The sequence below is a fragment of the Hipposideros armiger genome, unplaced genomic scaffold (genome assembly GCF_001890085.2).
Source record: "Hipposideros armiger isolate ML-2016 unplaced genomic scaffold, ASM189008v1 scaffold_220, whole genome shotgun sequence".
NCBI lineage: Eukaryota > Metazoa > Chordata > Mammalia > Chiroptera > Hipposideridae > Hipposideros > Hipposideros armiger.
Window position 1 is genome coordinate 2,058,514 of NW_017731570.1, and position 16,170 is coordinate 2,074,683.

The following is a 16,170-nucleotide window of genomic DNA, read 5'->3' on the forward strand; positions in this document are numbered from 1 at the left end:
CTTTAGTTTCCTGCAGGATTTCTAAGGAGCTAACAAAAAACTAGCATTTTGACCATTTAAGAAAAGCCCATGATTCAGTTTCAAATGTTTCATCATCAATACTGGCCATGAATGTTGCTTATAGAGAGACCATCTGTTTATGCTGGATCTACTCTCACCATAAAATGGTCCACATATAAAACTGGACAGATACATGCAAAAAAAAAAAAAGTGAAACTGGATTACCTTATTACACCATATAAAAGAATAAACTCAAAATGGATTAGAGACTTAAATGTAAGACCCAAAACCGTAAAACTCCTAGAAGAAAACACAGGCAGTAAACTCTCTGACATTGTTCTTAGTGATTTTTTTTCTGATCTATCTCCTAGGGAGAAGGAAACCAAAGAAAAAATAAACAAATGGGACTATATCAAACCAAAAAGGTTTTGTACAGTTGTCAACAAAACAAAGACAGCCTACTCAATGGGAGAAGATATTTACCAATGATACATTTAATAAGGGGTTAATATCCAAAATCTATAAAGACCTCATACACTCAACACCAAAAAAAACCCCAATCAATTCAATTAATACATGGGCAGAGGACCTGAATAGACATTTCTCCAAAGAGGACATATCCATGGCCAATAGACATATGAAAAAATGCTCAACGTCACTAATCATCAGAGAAATGCAAATAAAAACCACAATGAGATATCACCTCACAGCTGTCAGGATGGCTATCATCAATAAATCAACAAACAGCAAGTGTTTGGCAAGGACTCGGAGAAAAGGCAACCCTCATACACTGTTTGTGGGATTGCAAATTGGTGAAGCCACTATGGAAAATGGTTTGGAGGATCCTCAAAAAACTAAAAATAGAACTACCTTATGACCCAGCAATTCTACTTCTGGATATTTATATGAAGAAACCCAAAACACTAACTCTAAAAGATATATGCACACCTATGTTCATTGCAGCACTGTTTACAATGGCCAAGATATCAAAGCAACCCAAGGTCCATCAATAGACGATTGCATAAAGAAAAGGTGGTAGATATATACAATAGAATATTACTTGGCCATAAAAAAGAATGAAATCTTACCATTTGTGACAACATGGATGGACCAAGAGGGTATTATGCTAAGTAAAATCAGTCAGAGAGAGAAAGATAAATACCATATGCTATCACTTGTATGTGGAACCTAAAGAACAAAATAAACACACAAACAAAACAGAAACATACTCATAGACACAGAGAACAAACAGATGGTTGCCAGATGGGAGTGGGGTTGGGGGGGCTGGGTGAAAAAGGTGAAGGGATTAAGAAATACAAATTGGTAGTTACAAAATAGTCACAGGGATGTAAAGTACAGCATAGAGAATACAGTCAATATTGTTGCAACGACTATGTATAGTGCCAGGCTAATTGGGGGGGATCACTTCATAAATTATATAAATGTCTAAACACGTTCACCTGAGACTAATATAAAATAATATTGAATGTCAACTGTAACTGAAAAAAATAAACAAATATATATATTTTTAAATGGCCCACACATAGCAGTACGAGTTAGACAGCAGGGTGGAAGAAGACACACAAACCACGAGAATTCTCCAAACGGACCCTTCATTCTTCTGACATATTTCAGAAGTTGCCCAAGAATTTCAGTATCAATCAAATAATATAAAAAGTTTATGCACAGGAAATGTCAAGGGAAAAGTCTACATACCACCTTTTCTTCAGAGAATGAGTATCAGGCGCAACTGAGAAAAGTAAGAAAAATAATGTCTGCTATTGAAACCAGGAATATATAACCAGATCAAAGATTCAGCTTGATGCAATTACATAAGTCATTTAGGGAAAAACTCAATTAGCTGAGAACGGAAGCCCGGATGAAACTTCCTAACCAAGATTATTTACATAATTTTCAGGTGGACAGGCCCAGGCTTCGCTTTAGAAAAAAAAAATCATAAGAAAAAACATTTGTGAACAATTATTTTCTAGTGACTTTTCACTGCAAATAATCTCAGTCAAAATAAAAATTAATGATAAACTACAAAACGTTAAAGGCAATTGAGATGCAAACTTTGTCAATGTAACAAACTTATTCTTTGGTTTCACAACTGGTTTTTTTTTCTTTTTTTTTTTTAACCATGGATGATGCAGAAGGAATATACACACTATTACTTGTGAAGTACATGTGATAGAGACAAAATTTTCCCTCTCCACTAATTTTAACAGCCTGTCCAGATGTGCATTTGATAACAATTTGGTTTTTGTTTGCTTTTCTTTTGGTATCCATGAATGGAAGCAGAATGAAATAGCACATGAATCCGAACTACAAAATTGACAATTTAACACTATTCACACTAACATTAACAGAGCAAGTGTCCGCAGGCACTTTTTTGCATTGACCTTACTACCGTATTTGCCGGCGTATAAGACGACTGGGCGTATAAGACGACCCCCTAACATTTCCACTCAAAATACAGAGTTTGTTATATACTCGCCGTATAAGACTACCCCCTCTTCCGACCATACACCCAGTATGGTATCGCGATTCGCGATTTTGCGCTATCATACTGGGTGTATGGTCGGCTGTGTGTGATTTTGCGAGTGTGGTAAAATCGCATAACAGCAAAATCGCATAACAGCCGAGCATACACCCAGCAGCGCTGCTGATGCCTGAACGGTATGTGGAATGAAGTGGGCGGGCATCGGGAGGCCACTATGGCACGGGGCAAGCACTATGGGCAGTCTATCTGAAGTGTACCTGGCGTATAAGACGACCCCCCACTTGGAGGCATATTTTTCAGGGCCAAAAAATCGTCTTATACGCCGGCAAATACGGTACTTGTTCTGGAGTATAGGGATAGTCATTGTTTGTAACTGGGAAATACTGGAAACAACAAAAGTGCCCCTCAATGGGGAATCATGCTAACACCATGGAGAAGCATGTTAAAATAAACTATGACTCATTTGTTTTATGTACTAATGAGCAGTAGTTATAACAATGAGACACAGTCTTCACTAGGCAAATGGATAAGTAAGCTATGCTACATCCATATGATAGAATAGTTTAGTGATTTAAAAAAAAAAGTGAGGAACTTTAATGTATAAGTTAAAGAAGCCAGTTTGAAAAGGCTAGATACTGTATGACCTACTGGAAAAGGCTAAACTGTGGAGACAATAAAAATATCACTGCCATCAGTGAGTAGGAGGGGACGAATAGGTGCAGCACAAAGGATGTTTAGGGCAGTGAAGCTACTTTGTATGATACTGTAATGGTGGATACATGTCATTATACATTTGTCAAAACCCATAGACTGTACAACACCAAGTGAACCTTAATGTAATCTATGGACTTTGGTTGATAACGATGTGTCAATGTAGGTTCAGCAGTTGTCACAAATGTACCACTCTGGTTGGGATGTCAATAGTAGGGGAAGGCTGTGCATGTGTGAGGGGAGAGTGTATATAGAAACTCTCTGTACTTTCTGCTTAATTTTTCTGTGAACCTAAAACTGCTCTAAAAAATAAAGACTACTTAAAAGAAAAGAAAAAACAAGTTGCAAATAAAACTAAAAATCACAACATTACATCCTTGAAAGACCACCACAAACTAATTTTTTTTAATATCTGTATCTATCTCTATATCTAACTATATCTAAATATCTGGGAGGAGACTAAGCGGATAATCAGGATCATACCTGAGGAGGTAAGTGAAACGTGGGGTGAGGGAGGTGGTGGGGGGTGGAAATGCTCAAGGGGCTGTTAGCTCTATTTCTGTTGTTTCCTTTTTTTAACAATGGAAATTATGCAGTGTTATTTGTATAATTAAAAATAAAATGTTTTTTTCTTTTTGAAATATTCACTTTATATTTAATGTGAAAGTATTCAAAAGTAAATTACATATATCATGACACCCTACCCCTAAATACTTCAGTATTCATATTTTAAAAAATAAGAACACTTTTCTACCCTAAAATTACTTTTCTTTGCTAGGTCTTCCCCAAAACATCATCATCATTATCCCTCTCTCTTACTTTTATATAATGTTTTACATTCTCTCCTTTAAAACACTGACAACCTTATGTACCAATAGGTCAAGATCAATTATATTTGTTGTATTTACTTCAGTCCTCTGAATTACTAAACTAATACCATACAAAGCTTACCATAACAGATTGAGTATTTTAAACAGGGATTCTTAATCTAGAATTCTCACACCCCACAAGGAGTCCATGGATGAATTCAGGACATCTGTCATCTTAGATGGAAAAAAATACATCTTTAGTTTTACTAGGAACTGAAATTTAGCATTTCCTTCCACTAAGTATGGAGGCCACACATCACAGAAGCATTTAGCAGACCTGTGAGTTTGTCACCATAGAAATCACTATATTTTCAAATCAGTGTGGTGGTTGGAGTGAGCATTTAAAAGTATCATTTACTCTTATCTCATGGAAGGTATATTAGTTATTAGGCTTGTTGCCAGATCTTGTTACTTGGTGTACTGGTTAAGAAGCACATATGTAGGGCCGGCCGAGTGGCGCAATGGTTAAGAACTGGCTTGGGATGCCAGAGGGACCTGGTTGGGATCCCACATATGAGGGCCAGTGACACTGCCCTCCACAGCTAAGATGTTGAACAACAGCTCAATCTGGAGCTGGGCTGCTGTGAGTCACCGGCAACGGCGTAGGCTGCAACCCCTGTGGCAGTGGGTTGCCATGGACTACTGTGTAGCCAGCAGTCAGCGTGAGCGGCCATCCAGAAGCCGGCGACTGATCTGCCTCCCCCAGGAAGAGCGCAATGATGGTGCCAACTTGGGCCAGTGAAGCAACGTCCTCCACAACGAGGCTGAAGAACAAAACGACAGCAACTTGTCTGTCCCCCTTCCCCCAATTCCCCAGCACTGTTCCCATCCCCCCAATTCCCCAATAAAAATCTTTAAAAAAAAAAGAAGCACATATGTAACTCTTACTACAAATTTGTTTATAAATATTGGGATAACTGCATTTCAATATAACTGGGGTTTGTTGTAATCATACGTATTTTACTTTAAGCACATATAAACAGTCTTCTGGGGCAAAGAGGTGTTCATAGGTTTCACAAGATGACAAAGGTTAAGAAGCCCTGAAACTCAATCAACCCCTCTCATAATTCTAATCTCATGACTTAACCAATATCCACAATGCAGTGTATGTTCTTCCATCTTTACTCCTTTGCATGGAAAAATATATTTATAAACATCTAGGAGCATAATTTATATTTTATGTGTTCTGTAATTTTATTTTATACTTACATCTTATATTTACAAGTCTATATAACTCAGATATGCATGCTGTTTTCAGCTTTTTGGCTATTATTTTTAAATGCTGTAATAAAACTCCTTGTATATGTCTGTTCATATATTGGTTTTGGTTTTTTTTTAACTTCATAGTCAATTATATTTATGGAACACTGGTGCCAACAAGTACCCTCAAATTTAATCATAGAATTGATTTTGTATTATGAAATCAACAGCCACAATAACTAGTATTTTTTATGCTTACTATGGGGCAGGTCCTAAGTGTTTTACATGAATTAATTCATTTTAATCCTTACAACTCTAAGGAGGGGCACTGTTATGATTTCAGTTTACAAGTGAGGAAACTGAGGTACAGAGCAGTGTTCAGTCTCTAAGCTCCCAAAGTTTGTAATTCTGATGACAAATTCAAACAAATAAGTATTCTTGGAGCATGCGCACCCTCATTAACATCTGCCCCATTGATGTCACCTTGAAGGGAAGTAGTAAACGATCACTGATACTTTGTTACATCATTAACTTCTGAGAATATGTCCTGACAGCTCCTTGGAATTTCTGCCCTGTCCTTTTCAAGAGGTGGATCAAAGAGAAAAAGATCACAGTGATTATGACAATTCCACCACCTAATCAGTTAGGACAAAGATAAGAAAAAATGTGTCTATATCAACAATGAGCAAATCTGCCATCAGAGATGGCAGAGCCTTGAACTCAGCATAGGGTATCCACTACCTTAGGCCCAAAGGATTTCACAGGCAGCAAGGGCAGATCATAAATCCAAAATGGAAAAAATGCCAACAGGTTAAATACAAGCATGCGCTAATGAAGACCCACTCTCAGAGGCAAGCCTGGTCTCCTTGGTGATAAGAGCATTATTAAAATCTGCCATGTGATTCATCAAGGCCTCATGCTGGCTGGGGCAAGACTAATCTCCCCAGTTTGCAAGTTCCAGAACAGACTAAGAGAAACAGAACCACAGAAATGGTATCTTTTCAAATTATCTGGACTCCACCAAGTAGAGATAAAGTAATCCTGCTGCTATTCCACGTCTGGTTCAACGTATCCTAGCAATAAAATGTCCTTTCGCTTAATCAAGACAGGAAAGGTTTTTTCCCCCCTTCTATATCAACACTTGTGCTTTGAGCATCCGTGCAACAGGGTAAGTAATCGGAAAGCACAGTAATGGAAATCTGGGGATGTACGTCATAAACATCAAAGGTGGTTTGCCAACAAAGTCAGATGAATGTCCTATGTACATCGTCCTCCACTAGAAGACATGGAGCCAAGTGCTTTCATCTCCTTCCTGTCCCGAAGGCAGTATGTGGAAGCTATGGAATCCAACCATCCTGGGCTTGAATCTACAACAAGCTGGGACTTGGAGAAAGTTGCTTATCCTGAATCTCAGTTTCCTCATCTTCAAAAAGGGTATGATAACACCGATGGTCATGGGACTGTTGCGAGGATTAAATGGCTCTTATCTCACTCCCAGTCATGGTTGCACCTGCTACCATGTAGAAGCCCCACCATCATAGAAACGATGCCCCACTATCAGCTCCACCATTACCAGTCCCACCCCCCACCGGGGGCAGCAGGAAGGACTCCTCTTAAAGAGGGGGTATAAGCAAATGTCCCATATTAAAGTCACAGGCTTAGTAAGGGACCAGAGATAAAGGTGAAAGAGATATGGGCCAGAGAAACCTGAAAACAATCCCCCACCCTGAGCTTCTGTACAAGATATTCAACTGCTCTGAACTGCATTTTCACCTCTCACTGCCGGAAGGGATATAAACCTGTTCATGGGTTTAAAAAATATTCATACCCCTTTAGCCAGGAATTTCACATTTTACCCACTTTATCCTATTCATAAAAGATTACACAAAGGTATTCTAGGATGCCCATCAGTGTTATTTCTAATAAAGTTGTAACTTATCTAAATAGCCAATGAAGGATTGGTTATATAAATTTGATGCATCCATTTGACAAAGTACTTTATAATTACTAAAAATAATGTTTTTGAGGACTCTTTCAGCATGAAAGACATGCTGACAATGATCTCAATGTAGTAAAGGAAAAATATAGAACTAAATATGTGTTACAATCCCAATTTTTAAAAACTGTGTGCTTATATACACTTTTAAAGCTGGTTGAAAATATATGTGCTGTTTAGGTATACATGTACATAGCACGTTCACAGACAGGCATGGCAACAACAAACATTAAACTCAGCAGTGTAAGGGGTGTTTACAAGGGCCTTCGGCTTTGCAGTTAAGGACATATTTCAATTGCATTGGTAGTTACATGGAATTTTATATTATCCTTTATACCATTTCATATGTCTGCAACATTTTGTAATGAAAAAGTGAGTGTGTGTACAATGCCAGGAAGGTAATACATCAAAACGTAGCTACTGCTTTGCAATGGGATTACCAATGAATTCTATTGTTCACATTTTCCAAATTTTCTACAAAGAACATATATTCTTTCTTATTTCCTACATTATTTTTTATCATTGGAAACTATTTTCTTTATGCCACGCCAGAGCTCATTTGTTTTGTTTGAGAAAGAATGCTTGGTGCTAAGCAATGTTCCCCCCATCCCACACCCTACCCCGCTTCAGGGAAATACCTGGCTCTTCCACCAAGGGCTTTCCTGGGGCACCAGGAACCCCAGCTCTTCACTCAGGCATCTCTCACCAGTTAGAATTTAAACTAGAAAAGTGCTGTGGGAAAAGAAATGTCCCTGAAATCATCACAGTCATATCCTTTGACGTGAGAGGAGATTTGTAGGTGGCTGCTTGGGAGCACGCTCCACTCTGAAAATTGTTCTCAAAAGAAGGTTGCTGCTGCTTCTGCTGCTTCTTTTTTTTTTTTTTTCTGGAATAGTTTGTGTTCTATCCTGCCAGGAAGCTGGGGACTCAGCCAGCGGATTTGGGTAAAGTGGTGGGGAAAAAATAGAGACCAATTATATAGTCAAGTAGTGTGGACTCTCCAGTCACAATTCATTTTTCACCAAGTGCTGGGGGTACAGGGTGGAAGGATAATTCTTTGGAGATACATCAGCATGCCTTAAGACCCTCCCAATGTTCTTTTTAAGAGGCACGCTTTTCCTTTTTTTTTTTTTCTTTTTTCTTTTTAGCTGAGCCATCCTGCCACCTGTTGGCAGCTCAGCAGCAGCTCAGCTCGGGCCAGGACTCGAACCACTGTTGCTCAGAGCTCAAACTCTTGAGCGAGCTCTTAACAAACTGAGCCACTCAGCCGGCCCAAGAGGCACTCTTAATATGGGGTCTTGGCACGGCTCCAGGGGGCCCATAAAATCACACCTCAATCTTGTAAAATTTTCTGGAGTCCAGTGTTGTTATTACCAGATTCCCAAAAGAGTCCACAACCTTCTAAACAATTGAGGATCCCCATTCTGTAAGAATAAGCTTTTTTTCTTTTCTTTATTTTTCTCTATTTTTTTTTTCAAGCTTCCCACTCTTATTTGGTCTCTAAGCTCAAGTTTAATAGAAGGTTGGAGAGGAGCTTAGTAGAAAACTCCCTTCTAAGCACCTATCAGAGTCGTCATCTGAGGCTTGAAAATATAGCGAGATGTCAGCGGGAATGTCTGGTATTATCATCACTCAGACAACCTAAGGAGCTCTATACATAATTTTTAATCAAAGGGGGAAGATTTCATCTGTGTTAACATTTCCCAACTTTATGTCACAGATACATTTCTTTAAAAGGGGTATGTGTGTTAAATTCCATATACACATTAGGAGGGCTCACTGTTTTTATTTTTAAAATTCATCGGCTAATAAGTATTTACCAAGAGCTGTGTTGTACACAGCATTGGGCTGTGACTCAATGGAAACTTGACCACGATCCCCAAAAGACCCCTGTCCCCTCATCTAGCAACTTCTTGTTCAAAGACATCTGGTGAATGTCTTTCCACTCATTAAATGGAATCAAAATCGAGAGTTACTAATATCACTTTCCCAAACCCTCACATCCTCCAGTATGAGTCATCCATGGGAACCCACCTCTTTTCAGATATTACTTTCCACTACACATAGAAGAAACAGGCTCAAAACAACCCTTCAGTAATGTTGCTGGTTCATTAAGGCACTGTAACTCTACTGGGTATCACCATTTAAAAGCACCTTTGAGTCACCTACAAAGGCACCATTTATTTATTAGAACAATTAATTTAGTGGACTCATCTTTATTAGGCAAAACATCTCATGAGTGGCTTCACCAACCGTTTCATTCCATTCAACTCATCTCTACTGAGTGCCTGCTAGGTGCAAGGCGCTGAAAATAAGTACCACTTCCTGTGTGGCCACAGTTCGATCTGTCACCCATCCTGTCATCTCCATGACTTGGGTTGTAAATAAACTTGCAAAACACTGGTTTTCATGTCCTCTAACAGCTTCTAGGATTCTTCTAACTTTTACAATTATTGTAATACTAAGTGACAATATCTGGAGGAGAGTCTGCCCGGTTTCTGGAATCTGTTTGCTAACATTCAGGAAAAAATGCCAGGCAAATCAGAAAGGTGTTTGGCCATAATTGAATCCCTAAGCATAAAGGTAGATTTATTTTTCCTAAAAGTATCTTTAGTATGACAAAACATGATATGAGATAGTTAAGGGGTGGGAGAGAGGGAGAGAGGGAGAGAGGGAGAGAGGGAGAGAGGGAGAGAAATCACAATTCGCAATTGCAAATACTAATCTTTTCACGTAAGCGAGTTTGGTGATTCTTTGATAAAAACCTTCTAGAGACATGTTTCCCTAAAAAATAAATATGGTTGAGGAAAATTGTATGATAAGGTATGATCTTGGAAATCACCTAGATTAAAGTCTTGCCTAAATCACTACACCTCCCTGGGCTTCTATTTCTTCATTTGCAAATTGAGGGGATAGGAATACATGATGGCTAAGGGCTCTTTAAATTCTAAAAGTCAACGGTTCTAATAATTTCCACAAAATTTAAAACATTCAAACACAAACAACTTGTTGCCGAGAAGGGAAGTTCCATAAACTTCACTTACCAATAATAAAACATTCAGTGAGTAAAGTAAAACCCAGGGGAACATCATCTTTTTGTCCTGTTGCCATGGCAACCTAGTAAACTGGTCCAAACCCATCAATCTGATGGCCTAAAGACTGGAACAAACACCATATGGTGAAATAAAGATGCACGAGTACATTAATTAGATGACAGCTCAGACTTACTCTGTCATGGCTGCTTGCAACAAAACACTCTGCAATTAAAAATGACTAAAAGAGCATTGTTTATACTGGTAAATAAATGTCGTCAGATAAGAACCCGATAACCCATGTTCTATGAAGATTCAAATTTTCACAATGGTTTTAGAAGACTTGATCTTAAACCTCTTTTTTTAAAACAAATGCAGAAACTGAGGCCCAGAGAGAAGAAATGACTTGCCAAAAGTTACACCATTAGTTATAGGCAGAGCCAGGACCATGGCCCAGTTCTTCATACTTAGCACAGAAACCTTTTCATCTTACAATAATGGCTTTTGGGCTCTCTGTAGAGGAGAAAGACACAGGCCCAATGCTAGATGGATCCAACAACATGCACAACGTTTAAACTCCAAGGAAGCATAAAAGATGAATAGATTAGTAGCCCAAGAAGAGCCTCAATACATATCCCCTTCTCCCCTGGGTAACCAGGGCATCAGGGGTCCAGGTAAGCTTCCTACTTGTGTCAGCGGGGAGACAAGGAGGCCAGGCAAAGAAAGCTGCTGAAATTAGGCATTCAAGGACATCGGCCTAAAAAATCCAAAAAAGGCTTTCACCTCCACCATCACCAGCACTCAACTACCACCTCACTTAAATATTTTTGCAAACTTCTGCTTTTAAAGGAAAGCACAGTGAGGCTAACAGTTGGTGGATGCCTAGTGCATACCAGGCAATGTGCTTGGTATTCTCACGTTTATTGTTTTACTTGATTCTCACAAAAGTTTTATTAGATTAAGTCTTTTCATCCCTTTTTTCCAGATAAGGAATCAGAGGTGAGAGAAGGTGTCACCCAAATGGTAAACTAAGATCTGCTGAATGCCAAGCCACTCACTCAGCCGTGCTGCTGGAGACCTCTTTCTGCCTTTGGGCCACACGGCTGCCTGAGTTGGGCCAACCTGCTAACTTCCCCCAAAGAGTGACAAACATCGGGTCCATCTTCTGGAACCAGCTTCTAAAATAGCACAGTAGTGTTCACCTAGATTCTACCCAGATACACTGAATCATATAATCCATTTTAAGACAGAAAAGACACAGGTGATAAACAACTTGGCTTGGAAGTTTAAGTTGGCCACACGGCTTTCTCCAGTAAAATGAAAAATATATACATCTTAAAGAGTTTTCCCCCAGGTCACAACTTCCATGGTCGGACCCTGGGAGCCCACTTAACACGCAGCATATTAACAAATAAGAGCCAGGGATGAGAGGTGTTCCTGTGGCAAAGGGCAGTAAGGAGGACTGTACTTACACTTATGTCGAGGCTACAAAGGCTAACAGCATCCTCATCCTGAGCGCTCTGCTTCCGTTTCCGCTGCAAAACAAACAATAAAACAAAGTTCAAATTAAACAGGGGTTATGGCTCTGGTTAAGGAAAGAAAAAAAGCAATCAAGTAGCACAAGCAATCCTTGTTGTTTCTACTTCGTTGCCCAAAACCTTTAACCAAGCCATGCAAATGAACCATTCTAAGAAAGCCTAAGAAACCAGGGGAAACAATTAAGCTCACGGTAATTGGTTTGCACTATGATTTGTATTCATGCTGCTAAAATTCGTTTCTTTTTGGATTTTTTTTTTTTCACTAAATGTCTTCATATATCAAGGCTTAGAAATTTAGATACAAAGTTCAGATTCTGACTAACCTGGAAGAAAAAACTAGATTGGAAAGAAAATCTAATTCACTTAAGAATATTCCATTTTTAGAGCTGCTTTGTGCCAGGGTCATTTAAATTTGTCCTAAGCCTAGTCCAGGGTCCTGATGTAATTGCATGACCAGAATGCTGGAAAGAACCTTAGACACCATCTCCGATTATAGTTATAAACACTGAGAGTCAGAAAAGTCATTACTTGAAGAAAATTGTATTTCGAATGAACTTTTGACCAAGGAAGTCTGCCAGGTTAGATGTAGAAAAATATTTTTTCCTCTTTATGAAAAGAAACTCCATCTACAAACCACAATAAAGCTCATCAAAGATACATTCACCGCTCTTCTGCATCCCAGCTCAACCAACCAGGCAAGTATTTCTTGAGGCTCTAATTTGGGACTTGCTGAGTCTCCCTATCTTATTGGCAGAAAGCTACCAAAGGACAAAAATCGTTGACATGAAGTTACAGTGGAGTCCAGAGCCATCTGGAACCTTCCACCCCCAAAGAAGTCCACCCCTTCCTCTTCCTCTATCAGGCCCTGAGCATGAACACAGGAAGAGACTGGAAAGCAACCAAAGCTGTCCTTGTCCATCTTACTGTAATTGCTCTATTATTTCTTCACTTCAATTCAACAAAGATTTGTTATGCATCTACTATGTACCAGGGCCTGGGTTTGTTCCTGCAAATGCAAAGATAGGTAACTCCCACGGTTAAGGAATTCACAGTACTGTAGGAGGGACAGACTCTGATATGATTAATTATAATTCAGTAAGATCCAAACAACCTAGAGAAAGTCACTTCAATTCTCTGAGTCACCCTTTCTCAATGCTAAGGTGGAGGTGATGACATAAGCTGCTGTTTCTAACAAGGGAGGAGTAAATACGGTAATGCATATTAGAGCTTAGCAGAGTGCCTGGTACACAGCAGGTTCTTGAAACATGAGTTGAGTAATTAGTGGCCTTGGTGGGGATTGGGGTGGTCTCAGAGGAGGAGGCATTTGAATAGGACAGAAGGATAAATATAAGTTTGCTAGACAAAGATGTGGAAGGAATTCGGGTCTCTTGTTCCATAGTCAGCCACTTAGATACTTAAAATCCCAAAGGTGAACATGGTTCTATCCAGAGTAGTGGAGTTCTAGATCCTATATATGATTCCACTTGAGCAGTGGAATGATTTAGAGATCCAATGCCAGGAGCCAGGAGACTAAATCAGCCATTTTGGGATGGTGCCCAGGAATCTGCATTAACAAGCTCACCAAATGATTTGTAGCGAGTCAAATACTCCACTCGGGGGCTTTGTGGGGAGCCTTGAGAAGATGCTGATAGTTACCTGCCATGTTTGAGAATGCTTCCTGTTTTTATAGAATCCTGACCTGTACTGACTCATCATCCAGCTACAATTAAAAGCAGCACTGTAGTGTCAGCGACACCCATTCCCTGCCTTATATTTTTATGGTGACTTTTTGAGGCAAGTACAGCAAGGGATAGTTTCCATTCTACAGGTAAATAAACTGAGGTCAGAGAAGATAAGCAACCTGCTCAGTTACATGGCTACAGTGTAATACTCTGAATCCAGGATTCTAATTCCTAGGGCAAAATCCTTCACACATACACAGTTTAAATCATGTTTTTGGCGAACAAGTTACAACTCATCTGCCATCCGGAACGTCTGGCAGCATCTGCCGATGGTGCTGTATTGGGGATGATTATACTGCACAGCAAATGAGAGAAGGCTGCCATCAGGTAGTACTATATGCTGGGGTTTAAGAGTGGGGACCAGTGTGTTGGTGTCCTATAGCCCAGGACAACCCGGACCCTTTCTGAGCCCAGTTTCTCTTGCCTTGAAAGGTTACAGTATTATACCTGGAATCTTGAGAAATGCTGAGAGGGAGCTGAGGCTCTGGGATGTTATCTGTTTGGTGGAAAGGATGCCTACCAGGTCAGGCTGTTGTAAGGGTCACAGATGATGTGTGTATGGCTCCTGGAATAAGTCCTGGCATGTCATAGGGGCAAAATAAATAGTTAGGTATTACCCAAACTGTAAGCTATGCAGATACATGCTGCTTCTGTATATTGTCAGGTTATAGAACTTCATGGAACTATAGTTATTCCTAGGGCTCAACAATGTTATCAACACGACATGTTAACAGAAGCCTGTTACCCCAGGAAGCCTACCCTGGTTAGGAAAGGGGGAAATAAGAGGCTCTTTTCCTCATAGGCATCTAGCCTTCTCCAGACCAACCCAACACACTACCCAGTGCTCCAACCCAGTCTTCTGAGTACCCCTAACCCCAGGTACTTCTTTCTACATGCCTGAGTGTGAAATCCATAAGACAAATGTCCTCTCACGGCCTTTTTAATTAAGATACAGCCAGTTAATCTGGGATAGAATGATTTCCTTAAGAAACCCACACATTCTCTGAATTAAAAGCTGCACGGATTATGAAAGTGGATTTTCTTTTCAGTTTCCATTATATAGGGTGGTGACTGACCACCCAGCAAACAAGAAGGAGCCTGAAGTTTAAACTCTGGGCCCAAAGCAAAAATTGCACAAGGCACCACCTAGTCATGTGTCCATTTGTTCTTTGTTCATTGAACACTTTTGATGTAGAAGGCCCTCCTCTGGGTCCTGGGATACAGAAGTGAATGAGCATCTCAGAAAAACAGAAGCCAGGGCAGGACACTGCTCTATTTTGAACATTACCTAAGTGATTAATAATGATAACACTCAAGCTAAGCTGATAAGAATAGCAGTTTCAGTCTATTAAATAGATACTACATATCAATCACAGAGCTAAAGCCTTATCTGCATGATCTCAATTGCTCCTCATGAGATAGGCAGGAACAAGTATTACCTCCAGATTACAGAGGAGGAGACAGAGGCTCTGAGAGGGGCAGGAACTGGCCCAGAGTTATATAATTAGCAAGTGGCAGAGTCTGGATTCAAACCTCTGTCTATCTGGCTTCCACTATGTGTTCCACCATTGTGCTGTCATGTCCCAGAGTCTGGGAGAGCACCTCACACCTGCAGAGAAGGTCTAAGGAAGTGTTGAACATGAGGGATTCAGGAGGAAACACCTTTATAACTCTTATTCTACTCGAGAATTGGCCTTGAAGACAGTCTACCTGTCTAGACTACATAAAATACTGTGGTCCTTTCTGGTTTTAAAAGCTATCACTGCCTGCTATCAGGTAGGCTAGGGAGTGAGCCATTTTACTTCCTCTGTGCATCTGAAACCATGCACTGCTGAACTGGGGGGGGGGGGGGGGGGGGGGGGGTCATAGGCAGGTAGGACACTGTGTGTGAACTGCCTGCATTTACACACTTGGTCTCACAGGTTCTCAGCTAATCTGAGGAGCCACGGACCCACCCTGCTATTCTTGTCAAATTTACTGAAGCGAATGCACAATCCACTCCCTTTCAAACATGAAAATGAAGCGCCTTGGGTGAGGCCAATAACTGTGCTGCAGCCTATGCTCTCTGATTTGAGCACATGACTTTAAACCCCAGTGCCCTGTGTGGTAGGTCAATGAATAATTTCTGAATGAATGACTAAAAGAAAGAATAAAGAAAGGAGGCCAGTGTTCTCGGGGTGATGCCCTCCCCTTCTGCTAACCACCTGGCTGCCAAAACTAAATCAAAACCTCAAAAGCAAAGATCACTGAAGGCTGAAATTCTTCAATGTCAAATTTCCTCAGAAACTCAAAACCTGCAAGTACACGCTATGATTCTTGCTTTTCAAATAAGAAAGAGCATTTTCCGTACCAGTGCAGGCATTTAAAATACATAGACATGTTAAAAGACATCACAGCTGTTCAAGGGCCGGCCAAGTGGCTCAGTTGGTTAAGAGCTCGCTCAAGAGTTTGAGCTCTGAGCAACAGCGGTTCGATTCCCGGGCTCAGCTTAAAAAAAAAAAAAAAAGAGAGAGAGAGAGAGAAATCACAGCTGTTCAGACATTGGTCAAAGTGAGACATTTGTGACTTCCGCTCCTCCT

At 40.1% G+C, this 16,170-nt stretch overlaps 1 protein-coding gene across 8 annotated transcripts in view; it reads right to left on the minus strand.

Annotated features, from left to right (window-relative positions):
* ARHGEF3 (Rho guanine nucleotide exchange factor 3) overlaps nucleotides 1-16,170 on the minus strand; it is a 306,647-nt gene that overhangs the window by 130,007 nt on the left and 160,470 nt on the right. For all 8 annotated transcript variants that reach the window (XM_019654352.1, XM_019654346.1, XM_019654345.1 and 5 more), the window contains one exon: nucleotides 11,784-11,846. In XM_019654352.1, coding sequence (XP_019509897.1) covers nucleotides 11,784-11,846 — 63 coding nt within the window. The remainder of the gene's footprint in view (nucleotides 1-11,783; nucleotides 11,847-16,170) is intronic.